The 19673-nt window shown below is 60.0% G+C and overlaps 2 protein-coding genes across 4 annotated transcripts in view; one reads left to right on the top strand and one right to left on the bottom strand.

Annotated features, from left to right (window-relative positions):
* The window catches only part of LOC122384243 (fibronectin type-III domain-containing protein 3a-like), a 51555-nt gene extending 38923 nt beyond the window's left edge, over positions 1-12632 (top strand). For 2 of the 3 annotated variants that reach the window (XM_043371417.1, XM_043371418.1), the window contains 14 exons: positions 3394-3555; positions 4011-4156; positions 4497-4732; positions 5072-5203; positions 5646-6069; positions 6712-6999; positions 7299-7437; positions 7819-8000; positions 8383-8924; positions 9248-9451; positions 9738-9904; positions 10175-10311; positions 10658-10852; positions 11365-12632. In XM_043371417.1, coding sequence (XP_043227352.1) covers positions 3394-3555; positions 4011-4156; positions 4497-4732; positions 5072-5203; positions 5646-6069; positions 6712-6999; positions 7299-7437; positions 7819-8000; positions 8383-8924; positions 9248-9451; positions 9738-9904; positions 10175-10311; positions 10658-10852; positions 11365-11484 — 3074 coding nt within the window. In that variant the 3' untranslated portion in view covers positions 11485-12632. The remainder of the gene's footprint in view (positions 1-3393; positions 3556-4010; positions 4157-4496; positions 4733-5071; positions 5204-5645; positions 6070-6711; positions 7000-7298; positions 7438-7818; positions 8001-8382; positions 8925-9247; positions 9452-9737; positions 9905-10174; positions 10312-10657; positions 10853-11364) is intronic. The other variant, XR_006257003.1, reaches the window with a different exon arrangement.
* Positions 12633-13116: 484 nt separating this feature from the next.
* On the bottom strand, positions 13117-16653 carry LOC122384259 (probable ATP-dependent DNA helicase HFM1). The gene is made up of 2 exons (XM_043371455.1): positions 13587-16653; positions 13117-13286 (listed from the first exon to the last, which is right to left on the bottom strand). The coding sequence occupies exons 1-2, from the start codon at positions 16579-16581 to the stop codon at positions 13117-13119; spliced, it is 3165 nt and encodes a 1054-aa protein (XP_043227390.1). The 5' UTR covers positions 16582-16653.
* Positions 16654-19673: the final 3020 nt, after the last annotated feature.

Here is a 19673-nt window from a genome sequence, read left to right as displayed (position 1 = left end):
ACTTTTCGGCTTAGTTCATAGGGCATGTCTGATGGTGTCGCACCGCTTTCTCACGCCTTGAGTGGGTGTCTAGTCAATCGCCATCTGACGTCAGTGTCTGGTATCGGTAGCCGGTCTGGCATACCGTGATTGCTCCCGAAGTCGCGTCAGACCACCGCCGGCTGCACCCTGCAGGCAGATCCAGCCGGCTGGCCGACCAGCTCCTGTCTGAGCCGTGCCTTCCCAGACGGTGGCGGCGACCCCTCCCCTCGGCCGTGTCCCTCAGCGTCCTTGTCTGGCCCGGGGCGGCCGCTGGTGCACAGAGTCGCGCGCCCCGCCCGCAGGGGGCACAGAGTGGCTCGGCTGGCTTGTGCAACACCCTGCTGAGAGAGACGAGATGAGCTGATCGGCGTGGGCGTCGGCGTCGGCGGGGACCGACTCAGTGGCCGTCAGCCGCTGTTTATTGATATAATGCCACACTGACTGTGTATGCTCAGAAGTGATTCTGATCTCACAGCGTCAGGCTGCGCGGGCGGCGGAGTGCCGTCAGATCCTTCACAGGGAAAGGTCTCTCCGCCTCGGCGGGGGTGGCGTACCCGGACCTGTTGGGATGCTTACCGGCCGGCGGACGGTGGGAATCCCACTGCCCTGTCGCGGTGGGATGGCCCGCTTACTGCCCCCTCCCTGCCTCAGCCCCTCTGCGGCGGCGGCGGTAACTACGCACATCGCGCGCGGCGCCGCTGTTATGGCCAGTCCGCCGCTAATCCCTTCCCCGTCACCCGGATGTTTTTGGAAGCTGCGGAGCGGCCGGGTAGGCGCGATTTCACCAGGAGCACAGACGGGAACCCGCACCGTGATATCCATAATCAGAGCCGCAGTCCATGACCCATGACTGTGACTCCGTGCTCCATGGCTCTGTTATTCCGTTTCGAACTTTTCCAAACTGTTGGTAATTGCACCAGTTGCTGAGGGGCTATGGAGGACAATCATTACTGTCATAACAGATGCCTCATTAAAGCCAACACAAAGTTCGGCTGGGCAACACTACCCTCATTAACAACCGAGCTGATGAGTGCTCCGAGAGCGTTACCCGTTCGTGAGATCCTAGTGTGTGTGCAGTGTGCAGTATGACGCGCTTAGGTGAGCATAGCATCACTAATGCGAGCGCCCAGCGTTGTGCGAATAGGTTTGCACCGAGATCCGGCTTCCAACACATCTGATAATGGCGTTGTTAATGTACCTCGGGTTATCTCAGCATTGATATCATCACACGCTAGCTGGGACACTGTTGAAGCAACAACTGCAACTGTTTGCTCACAGCACCAGGAGCACTGAACTTCAGCAGCTGGAACAACACGAGCCCGCGCGGCCGGCCGGTCGGTCGGCTGTTCTCCGGTCAGGTCAGCCGAACCGTGCAGCCCGCCGGCGCCGGCCGACCGTCCTGTCGACCGGGACAGCTGTCTCGTGTCTCAGCGCGGCCGTCTGACGTCCGGGCTCAGTCCGGTGTGGACGGCGGGGTCGCCTCCCCCGCCGGATGCACGCCGGTCTGCACGGCGCGCGTCAGTCCGACGCATCTCCGGACCGAGCTGGCCGGGCCCGGGCCGTGTCCGGCTCCGGGAACGGTGATGTAACCGGCCCGGACCGAGTCCGGAGGTGTCTCTCGGAGACAGTCCGAGTCCCCGCCGAGCCGCCGCTGCCGCCGGCTCCGGCCGGGGCGGCGTTGCTATTGGTTTCAGCAGCTCGACAGTGCCCTGCAGGGACATCGATCGGCCGCCGGCGGCGCCGGCCGCGTGCTGCTGAGGGCGAGAGAGGCCGGAGGCACGCTGTGGTGACCCGCCGAGACGGTCAGAGGGGACGGGACGTCTCCGGCCGCACCCGCTGCTCCGATCAGTGGGGGACGGAACATCACCGGCCGCCGGGCACCCGAAGGGAACGCATCGTGACGGGGGACGGGTGGCTCGTGCACTCAGAGACGGAATGAAACAGATTCGGGTCACCAGTTGACGGAAGATTTGATATCTTTAATGCTGTTGAAAGTCATCCGGCAGACATTTTTGCTTCAACCATTATTGAGTGCCATTGCCAATCAGCTTGAGAATAGCACACCCTGAATGGTATGCAGGACTAAATGTTAACATGATTAACTTGTTTTCGCTGATCGCATTACGCACAAAGTTTCAATACTGTTTCTTGGGTCAACCGACTAAACAAACTTCAAATGCTCCATAGTTACAACATTGACTTATGAGGTATATTTTTATCTTGAGTGATCGCGAAAGTCACAATCCTCCGTGTTAAGGCCGAATTGGATGGGCTTTTCATGCAACTTATTTGAGAAGACGATGGCTTCAGAGCCACTTTCTTTTCTATCTTACGTAGTTTACGTTGTTAATTTGGTAGGTATACAATTTTTTTTCGACATCATCGGCCGTTTTTACCTTGTTTGACGTTTTGAGAGCAAATTGTGATGCCTAATTAGGAAATAGCTCTTTGTTAACGAGCCACGATGGAATTGCTGGAAAACGGTTAGTCCATAACGCAAAAATATGTCTGTCAATAGTCTCATGAAGTCATTTTTGCGTAACATTTTCATAACTGAGCTATTTTCGTACCTACTCAATCAAGGAATCCAGGGATGATAGCAAGACATAAGTTAATGAGCGAGGGTATCTCCTGGAATTATACATTTGTTATTTATTTACAATCATTTCACGAAGCAGTTAACCCATTTGCCATTTGCTTGAACATTTCTGATAGCGGTTTATTTTTATCCGCTGATTCACGATTCTCTGGCGTGCCATGTGTATTCTGGAAGGACGCTTATAGATCAGACCGATATGAGTAGGCTCTTCGATGACTCGGCCTCTGTGCCCGGCTGGCGGCTCCCCTTCCCACCAGACAGACGGGGCAGACGGTAACCATGGGTTACCGCCCATACAACGATCACGTGCACTGTCCACGGCGGAGAGGGGCCTCCCACGCCGGTTCCGTCCCGCCGGTCCTCGTGTGTTGGTACAAAGGACCGAGTCGCCGGCCTGTGGCGGCCGGTCACACGCAAACACGGTATGGCGGCGATGGCGGCGGATAAAAATACACACCGCCGCCGCCAGTGACACTTCGGGGAATTGGCATCCTCCAGAAATACCCTGAGCGTCGTTTGACGTCGGCTGCGGCATCCGGCTGACTTTCGCGGGGGTTAAGGTTACTGGGCGGCCTCCGCCCCCGCCCCCGCCCCCGCCTCCGCCTCGCCCCGCCGGCTAACAGGGCAGCTCGCCCTAGGTGATCATTTATAGAGATGGATGGATTTACGAGTAAGCCGCAGCGAAATACGCCCACAGCATCCGAGCATTGCCTCGCGTCACCATCCTATTTGCGATGCTTGCTGACCTCTGTTTCGTTGATTTGTGTCTTCAGGTCCCTCGCCGCCGCCGCAGCAGACCCAGATGCCGCCGCCGCACGGTCCCAAGGACCAGCGCTCCCAGCGCCGTATCCAGAGGATGCGCCGAAAGCTAAACGAGAAGCAGCGGCCGCCGGCCGGCGGCTCGCGCGCCTCGCCCTCCCCGTCGCCGTCGCCAGGTAGGGGCATCCCTGACGGCCAGTGCAGTGGAGAGGCGGACAACGCTGATGGATAGAGGCGGGCATCACTGGCGGGAACGGATAGTAAAGCCCGATTCTGCTTTGTTCCTGTTATATTCTGCTATTCTTCGTGTGGAAAATGTGTTCTGCCCATAATGCGATGCAGCAGCATATGTAATCGTTCTCATATGCTAAAATTTGGCTAATATCAATCGATGCACCAGCGATGTATGTAGATACCGTAGACGGCCTTCTTGTCCGATTTGCGTCGCAGACGCGTTTTTGTTTGTCTGGCTTGTCTACGTAAAAGACATCGATCCACCTAGGTGTCCTGACACTGCCGCCGTGTATCCGCGGCCGTGGACCGTGGCGCCGAGACGTTACACTGAGATGTGACGTTAAATCATCACATTCAGACGACGTGAGACCGTGACGTGACGTTTGCTCGCCCTCAGGTGACCACAAGAACGGCCGTCGCACCGCCTCTGAGCCGGAGGAGAATGGAGAGCCGAGTGGGGACAGTACCAGCTCCGTGTGTAGTCAACAGGACGACGAGGACCGAGCCGTCTGCGAGTTCCTCTCCAAACTGCGGCCGCCGCAGGTTAGAGCGAAACGTGGGGTCAGCTAAGTAGTGGAGGCGCTACTGTTTGGAATTATTTACATGGAATTCGTGGATATTTGGTGACTCAATAATGCCTGGAAGCTTGATTGTGATCGCAAGATGTCTTAGATGTTTGAGCTTGTTGAACCGATGTTCAATATCGGCATTTGGCAAGACTGTGGCAACACATGCAATATGCATACTACATCCGCTACATCGACAATCTATGTGCAGCAGGAACATGACGAACAACTATACCCGAACACAGTGGAGCAAGCATTTATAAAAATGATTATTAACTGCTTAGCAACTGACCGTTTTTGTGTTATGTGACCGTTAGGTGTCAGAGATCACGCGCGGCTCGGCGCTGGTTAGCTGGGCGCACCCGGACGTCACCGTCGACCAGCTGAGTATTGCGCCCGACCAGCTCAGCTACGAGCTCAGTATGGCTGAGAGCCGCTCGGGCTCCGGAGGCAGCGCACCGCCGCCGCCGGCTGCCTTCCGGCGAGTGTGCGCCGACAGAACTGTGTCGGCAGAGCTGACACAGCTGCGACCGGCCACCACCTACTACCTGACGTGAGTGCCGCCGGGCGGCGCTTGGCGCTTCTGATATTGTGGGGCCTGTGTATTTTAAGTACACTATGTGTGCTCAGATTATGGATTAATGCTAAGAAAGAAGCAAAACATCCTTGCTTAGCTGCATAATTTATGCATTGTCATGCATGTCGTATCTGCCACTCGACGACGCTTCGTGCAATACAGTTATGGGGAGTCCCTTTCTGAATGTTTGAATAATTAGTGGGATGGAATACAGTATTGACGTGCGAAGCGTCACAATTTGACCTGTCTGGCCGTATGTAGCCTGTATTCGCAGCCGTCAGTAAGTCTGACCCGTCTGTGTGTCAATGTTTCCAGCCTGCAGTGCAGTCTTGCAGCTCTGCAGGGCACCGTCACCGCGCCTGTGAGCTTCACCACGCTAGCGGCACCCCCAGAGCAGCCGCGGCCGCCCACACTTCTTAGCAAGACCAAGACCAACCTCCACGTCAAGTGAGTGGTTGTTGCAGTGGGCCGCTGGGCACGGGGGGGGGGGGGGGCACAGGGAACGCATAGTCGCCCATTAGAGCACAGGAGCACGGGAGCATCTGTCCCTTCCTAACCCGGGGGCCGGGGCTCCCGGCACTGGTGTTGACTTTCGACAAGCTTCTGACGGTGGTGTTGTGGTTTAGGTTGGTAAGGTCAGAGCTGCACTTGATGCCAATCATCAGTGTGCAGAGCGCGCGCCCGTTGACAAAGCTTGGAGTGCTGCACGTGTCGTGTTGTATGCAGGCATTGAATATGAACGATTCTCAGAAGTTTCACACTGTATCCTTTCAATGGCCGTTGCAGTGTCACGGTATCACTGCCCCTCTCAGAGCCCTACATGGCGGACCGGCGAGACCCGTCTCTCCGTCCCTGTCCAGTGTTCACACCCCCGGTCCCCTGTCCTCAGGTGGTCGGCGCCGGCCGACAACGGCTCGCGGATCAGCCAGTACGTGCTCGAGTGTGACGCCGGCCAGGGTTTCAGCGAGGTGACGCGCTGCCGCAGCAAGCAGCACACGGTGACCCACCTGCAGCCGGCCACCGCCTACCGGCTGCGGGTGGCCGCCTGTAACGAGCTGGGCCAGGGCCCGTTCTCTGAGCTGGTGACGCTGCAGACGGCCGGCCTGGTGCCGCCGCCGCCCGAGCCGCCGCGGCTCGACGAGGCCACCGCCGCGCAGCTGTCGCTCAGCTGGAGCCGGCGGCCCACCGATGACTCGTTCGACGTGCACATGGAGAAGGACGGCTCCAAGTACGGCTTCCTGGCGCTCTACAGTGGGCCGGACACGCGTCACCGGGCTAATGGGCTGACCAGGAACACCAGCTACCGGTTCAAGGTGAGTACACCGCACAGCTACTGGTTCCGGGTGAGTCTACTGCGCCAACGGGCTGACCAGAAACACCAGCTACCGCTTCAAGGTGAGTCCACCGCGCCACCGGGCTGACCAGAAACACCAGCTACCGCTTCAAGGTGAGTTCACCGCGCAGCTACCGGTTCAAGGTGAGTTCACCGCGCAGCTACCGCTTCAAGGTGAGTCCACCGCGCCAACGGGCTGACCAGGAACACCAGCTACCGGTTCAAGGTGAGGTCACTGGGCTGGCCAGGAACACCAGCTACCGGTTCAAGGTGAGTACACCGCACTGTTACCAATTCAAGCTGAGAGTTCTCTGCTACCGGTCTACCGACTCACGTGAACCCAGCGTTGCTCATAGCTGAACTGTGGGAACGAGCTGGTTTGGATCCCCTTCTCGGTTTTGTCTTTATTCTTTTACGCGTCCGTTGAAGTTATGTTCCAGTAAGATAATATTGCAACTGATTTAGTTCTTAGGAAATCGATGACTCCTGGATATTGTTCTTACCAATATGGACTGGACTGTCACCTGTTTATGTGTATTGTACATGTTGTGTATGTTGTTGGTGCGTGGTCCTGTTTCGTCTCACCTGTCTCACGTGTTATTTTGCGTTTGTGCGCCCTCAGCTGCGGGCGATTAACGAGGAGGGGGCCTCTCGCTGGTCGGAGACGGTCAGCTACCGGACGTGCTGCCTGCCGCCGGCGGCTCCTGCCCGGCCGGCGGTGAGGGGCCGGGTCCACGCACACCAGGCGCGTGTGCGCTGGGAGCCTCCGGCCGACACGGGCGGCGGGGGGATCGCCGAGTACCGGCTGCAGCTGCTGAGCGCTGGCGGCCAGTGGACGACCGTGTACAGCGGCGCCGAGCTGGAGCACACGGTGACCGGCCTGCAGCCGGGCACCGCGCACCAGATGAGGGTGAGTGGATACGGGACGGTGACACCATATCCCAACGGCATTGTCAGTCTGTGTGAAAGCGAGGGCTGAGGGCGCTGTGTAGCTTTACTGGCCGGCCTGTCCTTGTGTTGTGCGCTGTGCTTACTTAGTCTCTCTGTGTCCCATTCGTGCATCTCGGACGTTTTGTTAGAGCGAGATGCACCGACCTGTCACTGTTTGTGTCCTGTACTGACCTCCCTCTGTCCCCGTCAGGTGTGTTGTGTGGGTGAGCTCCACTGTCTGTGGGTAACCTCTACTGACCTCTCTGTCCTCCCTCTCAGGTGTGCTGTGTCGGTGAGGGCGGCCTCAGCGAGCCCTCCGAGCCGGCCACGGTCACCACCGAAGCCGTCTGTCCCGGCCGCTGTGCGCCGCCCCGGCTCCACGGGAAGCCTCGTGCCACATCCTGTCACGTCAAATGGGGTGAGTAGCCGCAGCTGCTAACAAACCTGGTCTATGTCCTATGATAGACAATTTTTCAACATGTATCTCTAAAGCAACTGTACGGATGTGTTCCGCATTTACGTATGTACAGCTGGAGGAACACGTCACATTAATGTCATGGCTAGCATGATACACTGTCATGTTGTCATGAACTGTCGTTGCCTTGTCGGGGATGGCTTGATGGGGTGGCTTGCTCTTGTGTCGGGCTGTGTTATGCCCGCTCAGCAGCCTAATGTCTCCAACACCAATGGCGCTTCTTGGCAGCATCTACTTCCACCGACCGATCACTGACGTCCCATGTTTCCCCTCTAAACGTTACCTGTTGGTTTCTCTACCTTACGTTCTCTCAATGTTCGACAGCGGCGCCGGAGTTTTGCGGCGGCGCGTCCGGCACTCTGGCGCTGGAGTACGAGCTCGAGCTGACCCTGGACGAGCCGACTGACGGAGTGGAGGAGCCGCCGGCCGCCAGTCGGGTGTACAGTGGCTCGGATACAGAGTGTACCGTGTCCACCCTGCTGCCCGGCCGGCCCTACCGGCTACAGGTGGGTACGGGGAACAGGGAGTGAGCGAGTTAGTGAGCTGGCGTGTGTCTTGAGTGCAGCCCGACCAGTCTAGATTGGTTGGGAGGAGAGTGTATGGTGGGTGGTGTGCCCACGCTGTGTGATGGGATTGGCAGCCTGGGGTTCTGGAACTGCCAGAAAGGTATGCTGCAGTAATCAGCACCGATCATGGACGCCGCGAGGTAACAGTGTGCTCATGTAGATGCTTTTGCGATTCTTGAATTCGCTGGTAACTCAGTCGGTTCAAAGTTGTTGCGCTGCAGTTCCATGAAGAGTAACAGCTAACAGCTGACTCTTCCGTTGGTACTGTTCGGAAGCTATAACCGTGCCCTGATTGCCTTCCCCTTCCTCCGTCCGTTCTCAGGTGCGCGCGGTGAACCGTGTCGGCGCCGGTCCGTGGTCCGAGTCTCTGTCTGTACTGAGCGGCGCCGGACCGCCCTCCCCGCCCGCCGCGCCCTCCGTGTCAGCCCGCTCGCCGCACGCGCTGCTGGTGCGCTGGGCGGAGCCGGCATCCAACGGCGCCGCCGTCACCGAGTACCGGCTGGAGCTGGCCGTGGGCAGTGCCGCCTTCCAGCCGGTCTACACGGGCACGGCGCTGCAGCACGAGGCGCGCGGACTGCAGCCGGCCACTGCCTACCGGCTGCGGGTGTCGGCCTCCAACTCTGCCGGCGCCGGGCCGCCCTCTGAGCCGACTGTGACGGTTACCCCGGCGGCCTCGCCCGCGGCCGTCACCTGCGTGGAGGCCGAGCCGACGGCCACCAGCCTGACACTGAGCTGGCAGCCGCCGGCCGACCACGGCGCCGAGGTGCTCCACTACACTGTGGAGGTCTCCGAGAGGCTGTGCAGCACGGCCGGCCCGCAGCCGCGGCTCACTGTCAACCAGCTGGCGCCCGACACCGTCTATAGGTGAGTGACGCGAACGGGCACATAAAGGCAGACACACAGCTGCTGCCTGATTCTTTGTCGTGACTACGTAGTGACGCTTATACTGTGCATAACTTCACTGCAGCATTGTCTCATTGCACTTGAAATTTCTTGTTTCATCGACAAATTTTTATCAAGCCCTTACAACCGATGGTATTGGTACAAATTGCCGCGAAACCAGGTCAGCAATGTTGTTGCACTCATCCTGTGTCCGTCATCTCTTCAGTCAGCTAACTCACGTTTGTACATTCCACTAATGTGTCCCCTATGACCGCTGACCCTCCGCCCCTTCTCTCACCCTACAGGATACGTGTTCAGGCGGTGAACAGCGTGGGTCCCGGCCCGTTCAGCGCCGTCTACCGCTGGAGCACCCTGAGCCTGCCGCCGGCGCCGCCGCCCCTCGAGGTCACCCACACGGCGCACAACTTCGTCCGCCTCCGCTGGGGCGACGTCAAACAGCAGACGGAGCGTATCGTGTACTCGCTAGAGTGCGAGGCCAAGAATGGAGAGTGAGTACGAGGGACGGTGGTGGGTGATGTACACAGAAGCGGCAGGGCAAGGAAAGAACACTCAGACGGGTTGTGTTGAGATTCAGTGGCCCAGAACGTTTGCCTTTTCTCACTGGTTGGAGTTTGGATTGTGCGGAAAGTTTACCGTTGTGTATAAGGGTTCCTCTTTCTGATCAGAGTGTCTGGTGGATCTAGCGAGTTTAGTCGCTGGGTGCCGCAGGCTTTACGTGTCTTGGAAGACAATGCATGTCTTTTCCTGACTTTCTGACCGGTGTGCGCATGACAGGTTTTACGTGGTGTACGAGGGCAGCGGCACCCAGTTCAAGATGGCCCGCCTCTCCGAGGACACCGAGTATCGGCTGAGAATCTGCGCGGCCAACGAGGCCGGCGAGGGGCCCTACTCGAATGTGGTCAGCACGCGCACCACCCGACAGCCGCCGCCCTCCGTCAGAGGTGAGCAGAGCATTTACCGCTCACTGTGTTTCCGCGTTAATGTTGTTCTCAGTCTACAAGGCCTGCTTAGTTCTCATTGTCCGCTACCTACATGTTCATCACAGGACTGAGACTCTTGGCTGTCTTGTAACTCTCCGCTGCCCTGTATAACCGACTCTCCATTTTTTTTTTTTCTCGGGCTTATGGCTTTCTGTGTTCTCCCCAGGCTAGCAGCTGTCCGTTGCCCCTCCCCCCTCTCGGGTGGTGACCTTCCGTGTTTCTCTCCTTCAGGTCTGCGTCTGGGCGACCGGACGGAGCGCAGCTGTACCCTGGAGTGGCTGCCGGTCAAGTCTGGCGCGTCGGCCGACCAGAGGCCCAGCTATGAGCTGCAGCTGACGCCGGCCGGCCGGCAGCACGAGTTCCAGACGGTAAGGCGGCTGCTGCCGACACCGACCGTTGGCGGGGAGTCTTCTGGGAGAGCCGTTTATATTATCAGCACACTACCAACCTGTCTTACAGTAAAAGAACTGGCCGGTGAAAACACGTCGATTAAAAAGCACATCCTGTTTCATCATACAAGACAAAAACTACGGGCTGTCCAGCCTGCCAATAGCCATTCCCCGTTATCATTCACATACATTTTACAGAGACCGGACACATATTGTGAGCCCAGCCAAGGATGCAGCCTGGCTACCTCCTCTTGTGCTGCTGCCTTCGTCCTATCTACCAGCTCTCCCAAGTCCAAAAGTCTGACTTCCCATCTCTTCTCCCCAGGTGTACACTGGCCCGGAGGTGCAGTACCGCCTGACCGGCCTGGAGCCCCAGACCGACTACCAGGCGCGCGTCTGCTGCCGGCCCGTCACCGGGGAGTGTGGACCGTTCACCGCTCCGCTGCGGTTCACCACGCCCGCGGCGCCGCCGCCGCCGCCGGCCGCCCGCGCTGCCGCCGCCACCTCCCAGACTGCCAAGGTACGGAGCACACCGCGGGAGGTCATGGAAGGTGATGGGGATTTGGTGTAGAGCACTGCCCTCTTGATCCTAACCTCATGTTTATTCGTATGTTGTTGACGTTGTTCTTCTCGATCTTTGATGTAAGCCTGAAACGGTTGATTAATTGCGGCCGTGAGGCTCCGAGACTGTCAGGGTCAATCAGAAATTGATGACAAGCCAGTCTCGGGGAGTTGCTAGGCGTTATCGCTCTTCTCTGTTATTGATACAGCAGTGTAGCTGCGTAAGGAGACATGCTTTCCTTGCTGGGATTGCTGTCAGTGCCCTAACACCTGTTATATACTTGACTCAAATCCGAATGCAAATGATTGGACACCGGGACGTCGATTGCTGGTTCTCGCGTCTCCCGCAACCCTCTCTTTACCCTCATCCTCCCCGGTGCCCGCTGCTGTTGCTCCCTTCGAACCCCCCCCCCCCCCCCCGCTGCTCGCTGTCTGTTATTAACAGTGTGCCCTCCTGTGCTCTGTCGCCAGGCGGCCGAGCGGAAGCCGTGGACAGAGCAGCAGTGGGCCGTGGTCATCCTGGGCGCGTTCGCGGCCGTCGCTGTACTGCTGGCCGTCCTCGTACAGCAAATCATGGTTATGATGTCGTAGTGCAGCGCGTTTCGCCCGGACCCGACCCGACCCTGATATATACCGTCTATTTTATTACGTGGTTGTACGTGCCCTCTGTGTCCAGATTTTATCTGGCGGGTGCGCGTCTGTCGGTCTGTCGCGTCCTGTCCCCCCTTCCTCCCCGCCACGCCCCGTCCTTCCGTCGCCAACCGATCGTGAACGTGGAGAGCTTCGAACGACTGCCACCAGAGGCGCTGTGATCGCGCCGGGACACGGCTGGACCGAGATACGCGCGGGAGACAGACGAAGCACGGGCCGCTGTCCTAACCGCCGAGCGCAAACACCTATAAACAGGTAAATCACCAGACCAATGTGCCACCGGAGAGGACTGCAGTGTCTCCGCGCTCGGCGGGGGTGGCTCGTGTGGTTCGTCTGACCGTCAGTGGTTGTGTGTGCGCGCGCGGTGTTCGGTGTTCTCTCGGGGGCGAACGGCGGCGGCGGGCGGCCTGTCCTCTCCGGTGTCCTAGGTGTGGCTCCAAGACAATCCCGCGTGCGTGGCGCGGTTCGCGTGTACAAATTGAACGCTGCATTTATGTCTCATTTATGTCTGCCGGCGGGCCGGGGCGCTCGGCGAGCAGCGTCCGGCCCGGCCGGCTGTTTTGTTTTATTGTCAGGGTTTTGCTCGGGCGTCGCGTGCTGGGGCGGTGTCAGAGTCTGAGCGACAGACGAGAAGTGCGGTAAGAGCTGGGCAATCGGCGAGCCCGCCCCGGCCTCTCGGTAGTTTTATTTTTGTTTGCATCGCTTGCTGGACACGGACGCAAGCATCCATTCCACACAAGGCACAAAATCGTGTTTTGGATGCGAATTTCCGTTATCGAATAGCTTTACCAGAGGGATTGTTTATCGAGCGTTATACTGCAATTAAATATATATTTACTGTTATAGCACTGCTTGGCGAGCACGCTGCGGCCGGGCGGTGCGTCTCTGGTGACAATCGCCGGCCTCTCCCGCCCACAGCCCCTTTTCAATGGCGCCCGCCGGTGTGGTTATGTGATTAAGACATGGATGGATTGGACATGGCGCACACACGGACTGGCGCACGCGGACGCGCCTCTCCTATCTATTATATATATAAACTGGCTATATTCTGTTGTCTGATGCATTCCAAAATAAACAGGCTACGTTGATTGAGTGTTGATGCTTGCGCGGCGGAACGGTCGGTGGTCGTGAATCATTTCTTCAGCCTCGGGCTCTAGAACCTATGATGACAATGACAGCCATACTGGGCTAGCAGGGGAGGGGAATGAGATTGCCACTCAAAACGTCTAGGGCTGCGCTGGTCGCCCCTGTGTCGCTCTTGTTCACGCACTGAACGGATATAGACCGAATTTCGGGGTCTAGAAAACCTTGGAGGGTACTAAATAAAAAAGGTGGATTTTCGCTGGCAATTCTGATGTATGTCAGTATAAGACAGCAAGATGACAAACCATGACAAAGAAAAATTAAGCGACCTTGGCTTAGCACCGTGGCGCGAGTCAAACACTTCCTCGCCGAGCGCTGGCGAGTCAAACACCGCCTCAACGAACGCAGGTGAATCATGGCTGTGTCACGCCGTCAGTCGACAGCCGCCTCCAGTGCCGCCGTTCCGCGAGGCGGTCCGCGCACCGCCGGCTAGATGGCCGTGTCACCGCCGCCGGCAGCACCGGCTGGTCGGCGGCTCCAGGCGGGCTCCGCGCGCGCCTGGCGCAGCGACTCCAGTGCCGCCCAGGCGGAGAATATGGAGCGGCGCTGGGCGGCCTCGGTGCCGTCCGGCTCCGGTGGTGGCGGCACGTCGCGGGCGCCTGCCGCCGGCCGGCGCCCCCTGTGGGCAGGGCTCCCGGACAGTCCGTAAAGCCGATCCAGTCGGGAGTGAACAGTTTTTTGGCGACACTCGAACTCGGTCACTTGCATCGCGGAGCGCGGCGCGGTGGTCGGCGGCTGCGGCGCGGTGGTCGGCGGCTGCGGCGCGGTGGTCGGCGGCTGCGGCGAGGTGGTCGGCGGCTGCGGCGAGGTGGTCGGCGGCTGCGGCGCGGTGGTCGGCGGCGAGGTGGTCGGCGGCTGCGGCGCGGTGGTCGGCGGCTGCGGCTGGGATGGTGGGCTGCGCGCGGCCACGGTGGCAGGCTGGGTGGTCTTGAAGTAGTCGGCGATGGTCGGACAGACCGCGTTGTGGCTGAGGACAGAGGCTGGCCGACACGCCACCTTGGCCACCGACGGCCCGGCCCGCGCCGCCGGCGGCCTCTTCAGCGCCGGCGCCGCCAGCTCGGCGCGTGGCGGCGGCGCGGCGCCGGCGCGCATCAGCCGCGAGACGCGCTCGCGCGTGCCGACGGGCCGCACGGGCACGCCCTGTTTGCAGCAAAGGTGGGCACAGCCAGTCTTGTCGAGACAGTGGTGGCGGCACTGGCGCGTATCCGCCACACCGGCGTCTGTGGTGGCGGCTGCGGCGCCGTCCGCCGCCGGGAGCTGCTCCCTGCCAGCTCCCACAGCCGGCGTCCGGTACACCGGCGAAAACTCGGCTCGCACGTCCAGACCGACCCAGCTCTCGCTGATGTAGCTGATGGTGAGGAGGTCCCCGGCGCTGGCTCGCTGCACGTGGAGCTGACGCTGCAGCTGTCCGGCCCTCTGCAGCGCGCCGTCCGTGAGGCGCGCGGCGCACAGCAGACGGTTGTCCTCATCGCCGACGACGAGCAGACACGAGTGGCGCGCGCCGGTGGCTGACGTTTCCGGCGAGAAATGCTGCGTCAGCAGACGGACGGTGAGGGTGACGGTGGCGGAGGTGGCCGCCGGCGCTCCCTGCTGCTCGGCCGTCACTCCGTAGCGCGGCAGCCCGCCGGCCGCTGCGCACAGATGGGCGCCGAACGGCGGCAGCCGGTTCACCGCCTGCTCGATCCGCCGTCCGCCCGCCGCTGCGATGGCGTCCAGCGATGTGAGTCCGGCCTGGGCCAGTGCGGCGGCCAGCGCCGGGCCGACGCCGGCCAGTTGGCGGCCCACCAGCGGCGAGTCGGGCCACAGCCGGGTGCGCACACCCTTGGCCAGCAGCACGGCCGACACGTAGGCCCGGTGGCCGCCCGCCGAGCGCAGGTACTCGACGGCGCACCTCATGACTCGCTCAGTCACCCGGCATATCTTGGTGAGGTCTTGTGAGAGCGAGGGATCACCGATTGAGATGGAGCCCAGGGCGGCCTGCAGCAGACAGTTGATCTTCATCTGGGTGGTTTTAATTCGGCCCGGCAGCGGGTAGCGAACGGTGGCTCGCTCAGAGCTCCGGTTCAGGGCGTTCAGACACCTCTTGTCGCTAGTGCGCAGCTGGACGCCCTCGAACTCGTCGCAGCCGGCCAGGACGGAGAGCAGCGCGGGCAGGTCCTCCTGGCCACTCATCTGTTGGAGGGCGCGCATCGTGTTAAACGAGATGCAGAATCTGGCCATCAGTCGGCCAGCGGGGGTGGGCACCACTTCCAGCTCGCCTTTGGAGATGAGGCCGGCGTCTGCCAGCCGATCCAGCTCCTGCACACACAGCTCATGCAGCTGGTCCTCAACCTGTGTACGGCTGAGCGCGGCGCCGCCGCCCAGGCCATAGTGGTCCGGCCGGCGTACGGCGCACACGTACAGGAAGGTGGAGCGCAGCCAGCGCAGCGCCGCCTCCAGGTCGGTGACGGTTCCCAGCACCACCTCGGCGTTCAGGTGGCTGATCAGGTGGCGGTGCAGGCACGACTCGATCAGCTGGGAGCCGCTCAGCAGCCGTTCGTACCGCTCCCTGTGCGCGGTCTCGGTCATGATGACGGCAGTGGCGTCCGTATCAAACTGCGGCCGGCCGGCGCGTCCACACATCTGCAGAATCTCGGCGTCCGAGTAGAGCTGGCAGCCGGCGGCCGTGTAGTGGCGGGTCGACTTGATCACCACCAGGTGAGCTGGCAAGTTGACGCCCATCGCGAGTGTGCTGGTGCACAGCAGAACGGGCAGGTGGCCGGCCAGGAAGAGCTGCTCCACTGCCTGTCTATCCGCCGGCGACAGGCCGGCATGGTGTACACCGACGCCCTTCAGCAGCAGCTCTCGGAGCGCGCCGTCGGTGACCAGGTTGGCGGCGCGGGTGAGTTGCACCTTGTGCCGTCCGTCGGCCACCAGAGCGGCCTGCTGGACGAGCACAGCCGCCGCTTGCTGGCACCCCTTCCGAGTGGAGCAGAACACCAGCGCCGGCTTTCCGTCCGAGTAGGTGTGCAGCACAGACGCCAGCTGGTAGTTGAGCGACATGTCGAACCGAAACGGCGACCACCGCTCCGGGCAGCGGTAGCCGAGCACCAGGCGGCGCAGCCGCACCGGGCGCGCGCTCTCGCCCAGCTGGTGTGACACGGCAGCGCCACCGTCGGCGCCCAACCACTGGGCCACGTCGGCGGCGTTTGGGATGGTGGCCGATATCGCCAGGAACCGGGTGCTGGCGGCCGGGGCACTCCTGGTCCGGCTGACCACGGCCTCCATGGTGGGGCCGCGCTGCGGGTCGGCCAGCAGGTGCACCTCGTCCAGCAGCAGCAGCCGGACGGAGCCCAGCCGCGGCCAGCGCCGAGTCACCGAGTCCCACTTCTCCGGCGTGGTCAGCACCACCTGCGGCCGGTGCAGCTCGGCGTACTCGTCTCGATCGGTGTCGCCAGTCAGCTCGCAGCACTCCAGGCCGAGCGGACCGAACTTGGTCCGCCAGTCGCGGAAGCGCTCAGTGCAGAGCGCCTTCATCGGCGCCATGTAGACGGCGAGGCAGTCCACCGGCTGACCGGCCCGTTCGAACTCCATCAGCAGTCGAACTATGGCCAGCTCGAAAATGACTGTCTTCCCGGAGCCGGTGGGGGCGCACACCACCAGGGGCCGGTCTGAGTAGAGTGCGTCGTCGAGTACGGCCGACTGCACCCGGTTGAAGAGGGTGAATGGCTGGAACACGGCCCGGTAGCGCGCCGGCAGCTCGGAGACGGCGCGCAGAGCGGCGGGACAGTCGTCGCTCCGTCGGGCAGCTGGTGGGGAGGTGGCTCGCTCGGTCCGCGGCCGCAGCGGCCACCGGCCGGCCACGTGTCCGATGGTGCTGCCCGCGCCTGGCTCCGGCAGAGAGTCCCAGTCCATACTAGTGAAGAGGTCGGATGGCTGTCGTTTCCGCTGGTCCGGCTCTGCCCGTCGTCCACTGGAGAGGTACACCGGAGAGAAGGACGGGTGCTCCGGAAAGTCGGACGGGTGCTCCGGAGAATCGGACGGGTGCTTCGCAGAGTCGGACGGGTGCTCCGGAGAGTCGGACGGGTGCTCCGCAGAGTCGGACGGCTGCACCAGAGAGTAGGACGGGTGGTCCGGAGAGTAGGATGGGTGCTCTGGCGGGGCCAACAAGTCATCAGCAGACTGGTGCCGTGCGCTCGGAGGACTCTGGTGGGGACGAGAGATGCCGGCATTCACTGAGCTATAGGAGCAGTGGCGCTGATATTGATATCTAGTGGTTGCCTCTTCATCTTTGTGGATGAAACGCTCGGGAAGCCACACGGGAGCTGGAGTCTCCGTGCGATGATGCTGGTCCAGCGTAACGTGTCGGACTCGGTCACGGTCACGGCCGGCGCCGGGTGGCTTCCTATCAACACGACCCACACCCGTTCTGTGATCACCAGCCCCCAGCAGCGCGGCGCCCTGTTCACAGTCCGAGGGCGTTGGTTCCGTCTGAGCGGGGCATTGTGAATATCGCTCCGGGCTCGGGCTGTAGCGGCTCGGCGGTATGTAGGGCCTTGGGTTCGGCGGCATGCCGCTGTCGGCCGCTCCGGGGGACGCGTCTGTGCCGCGCCAGCCCCAGTCCGGGCTGCCCTCAGCGAACGACACCAGATCAAACGTGGGCCGCTCGGCCCGACCACCGGCTGACCCTGGGCCGTCGCCGGGCGCGTCGACTGACACCCGGCGGCCGTCGCCGTTCGACCACACATAGGGGAGCGGCGCACGGTCACCGCGCCCAGTCGGCGAGTCGCCCTCCACGCTGAATCCGTCAGAGAGATTGAATCTGGCCGCCTCTGGGTGGTGCTGGCACGGTGACTCCGCGGCGGGGCCGCCGGAGCGCGCCGGGCGCTGCACCGGCCGGCCGGCTACGCCGCCGCTCAGCGGCCGGCCGGCGCGGCCACCCGCCGGCGACGGCTGCGACAGGTCCAACAGGCGGCGCAGGTGCGCCTGGCTGTCGGACGGAGGCCGGTCGTCCGCCGCCCCGCGGCCGCTGCCAGCCCTGGCTGGCAGTTGGAGTCTCATGCGTTATGCTGAGCCGGTACCGTCTTGCATTTCGGTATAAATTATAAGCATATTCACATGAGTCTTAAATCCATGTAGCCTTTGATACCGTATATCAATATATCTGAATTCAACGTTTCCAAGGTATATAAGAATACATTGCAAGAACGAGCCAATCAAAATACGAACGTAGGCTCTTATAGTTTTCTTATAGGTATCTTGGTATCTTGTTGTAGGCTCAAGGCCGTATCGTATATAGGCCGTGTAGGCTCTTGACAGTTGACCGAATACTGAGCGAAGCGATTGAGACGTGCTAGAGACAAAATCCGATGCAGCGATTTCATCTTGTTCTTGGTTTTAAGTTCTAGCAAGATTGGTGCTAGCGCTAGCAGACTGTTGTTATTGTTCTTTGTTTATGATTTCTTACTTTTTAGCTTAAAGATGATTTAAAAAGACGATAAAATATCTCATGAAACACGATACAATTAACTTTGAATGGTGTTATTGAAAGAGTTTCACTTGAACTCTTATGTTGAACTCATAAGTTTTCTATGACGTCAGGGACAACTATGAATACTAACCGAAAGTTAATGCTATTGAACAGAGTGAAGGATCAGTAGTCTTAGACAGGGGGGCGACACGGCTATTCGCGTAATGTATTCATTTATGGGCCGCGCGGGGCCTCGCGATGACGCGGCTGGAGGCAACTGCTCAGCGCGCTAGGATACTTCTGGCGGGGCCGGGCGCTGAACGGTGTGCAATGAATGGGTTATGGGCGGGCAGACAGAGCTGAGGTATTGAATTTGAATTGACATCAGCAATCGGGTGGGAAAGGAGAACGTTTCTAATCGAGCTTGCGGGATGGGGAAAGCCGAAAATATCACGATCGGCTCATAGCTCCGACAGGGCCGGGTGCCGTATATTTAGGCGGGCAGACAGAGATGAGTTATTGGATTTAAATTCACCTTACCATCGGTTTCTGGTGGGGTTTGCAGACGTTTTTAGTCAAGCTCGGAGTGGGGCAACCCACTGGCGGATCCAGGGGAAGGCATTTGGGGCAAATGTCTTCCCCCACAACCAGGGCAGCGCCCGAAATCGCTTTTCCAGAATAAAAGAAAACTTCACAACTTTTCTGAGGAAATGTTGGTTAATCACACTGCACAGCAGTGCGCAAGGAATCGAAATCCGAGTTTTTTTTAATTCATTCCGAGAAACCTTTATGGGGTAATTGCCCCCGCAGTGTCCAAGACCGCTTCCTGGATCCGCCAGTTGTGAATAAGTCACGGTCGATACCGAGCTTCGGCGGGACCAGGCGCTGTAACTATACGTTGTTCTTTCAATGAAGAGGTGGACAGACACCTAGCCCCACATCCTACTGCTATGCCCGTGCTTCTGTGGGTGAAGCACTAAAGCATCACGGAATCCCACAGGACTTGCGAGTCGACGAGGTGGCCGCTTTGGCCGCCGGGTACTGCAGCTCCCTGGAGTTGCCTGGGACCGATGGCAAAACAACAGCTCCGGCGGTGCCCCTATGGGCCGTAGTAATTAGTGAATTCCCGTAATGTAGAGATCACAGTGGCGGATCCAGGGGGCAAAATGGGCATTTGCCCCCCCCCCCCCCCAAACGGCATAATTTTAACATTACGCCTATGGACGAGGCATGGAAAGAATCGATAAATTGTTATGGTTTGCCCCCCCAAAACTCTGAGCTGGATCTGCCTCTGAGAGATCATATCCTCAATGATCTCCATTACCATTTTATATTCCTAAACAGTATGACAGACCAATTATGCTTGCCTAATGCCTACGTTCAGGCATTACCTTTGATGGTCATACGCCCAGTACAACATGTGTTGTCTTGTCTGTCAAACAACAATCGACGACGGGATCCCTTCTCATCATCTCTTAAGCCATCGGTTGTCAATTCACCCACCCCGTCTCCCTAGAAATAGACGGTCAGATTCGGC

This window comes from Amphibalanus amphitrite, unplaced genomic scaffold, assembly GCF_019059575.1.
Source record: "Amphibalanus amphitrite isolate SeventyFive unplaced genomic scaffold, NRLGWU_Aamphi_draft 000184F_arrow, whole genome shotgun sequence".
NCBI lineage: Eukaryota > Metazoa > Arthropoda > Thecostraca > Balanomorpha > Balanidae > Amphibalanus > Amphibalanus amphitrite.
Note: the sequence above shows the minus strand (reverse complement) of the source record. Positions and strands in the feature narration are given on the sequence as shown.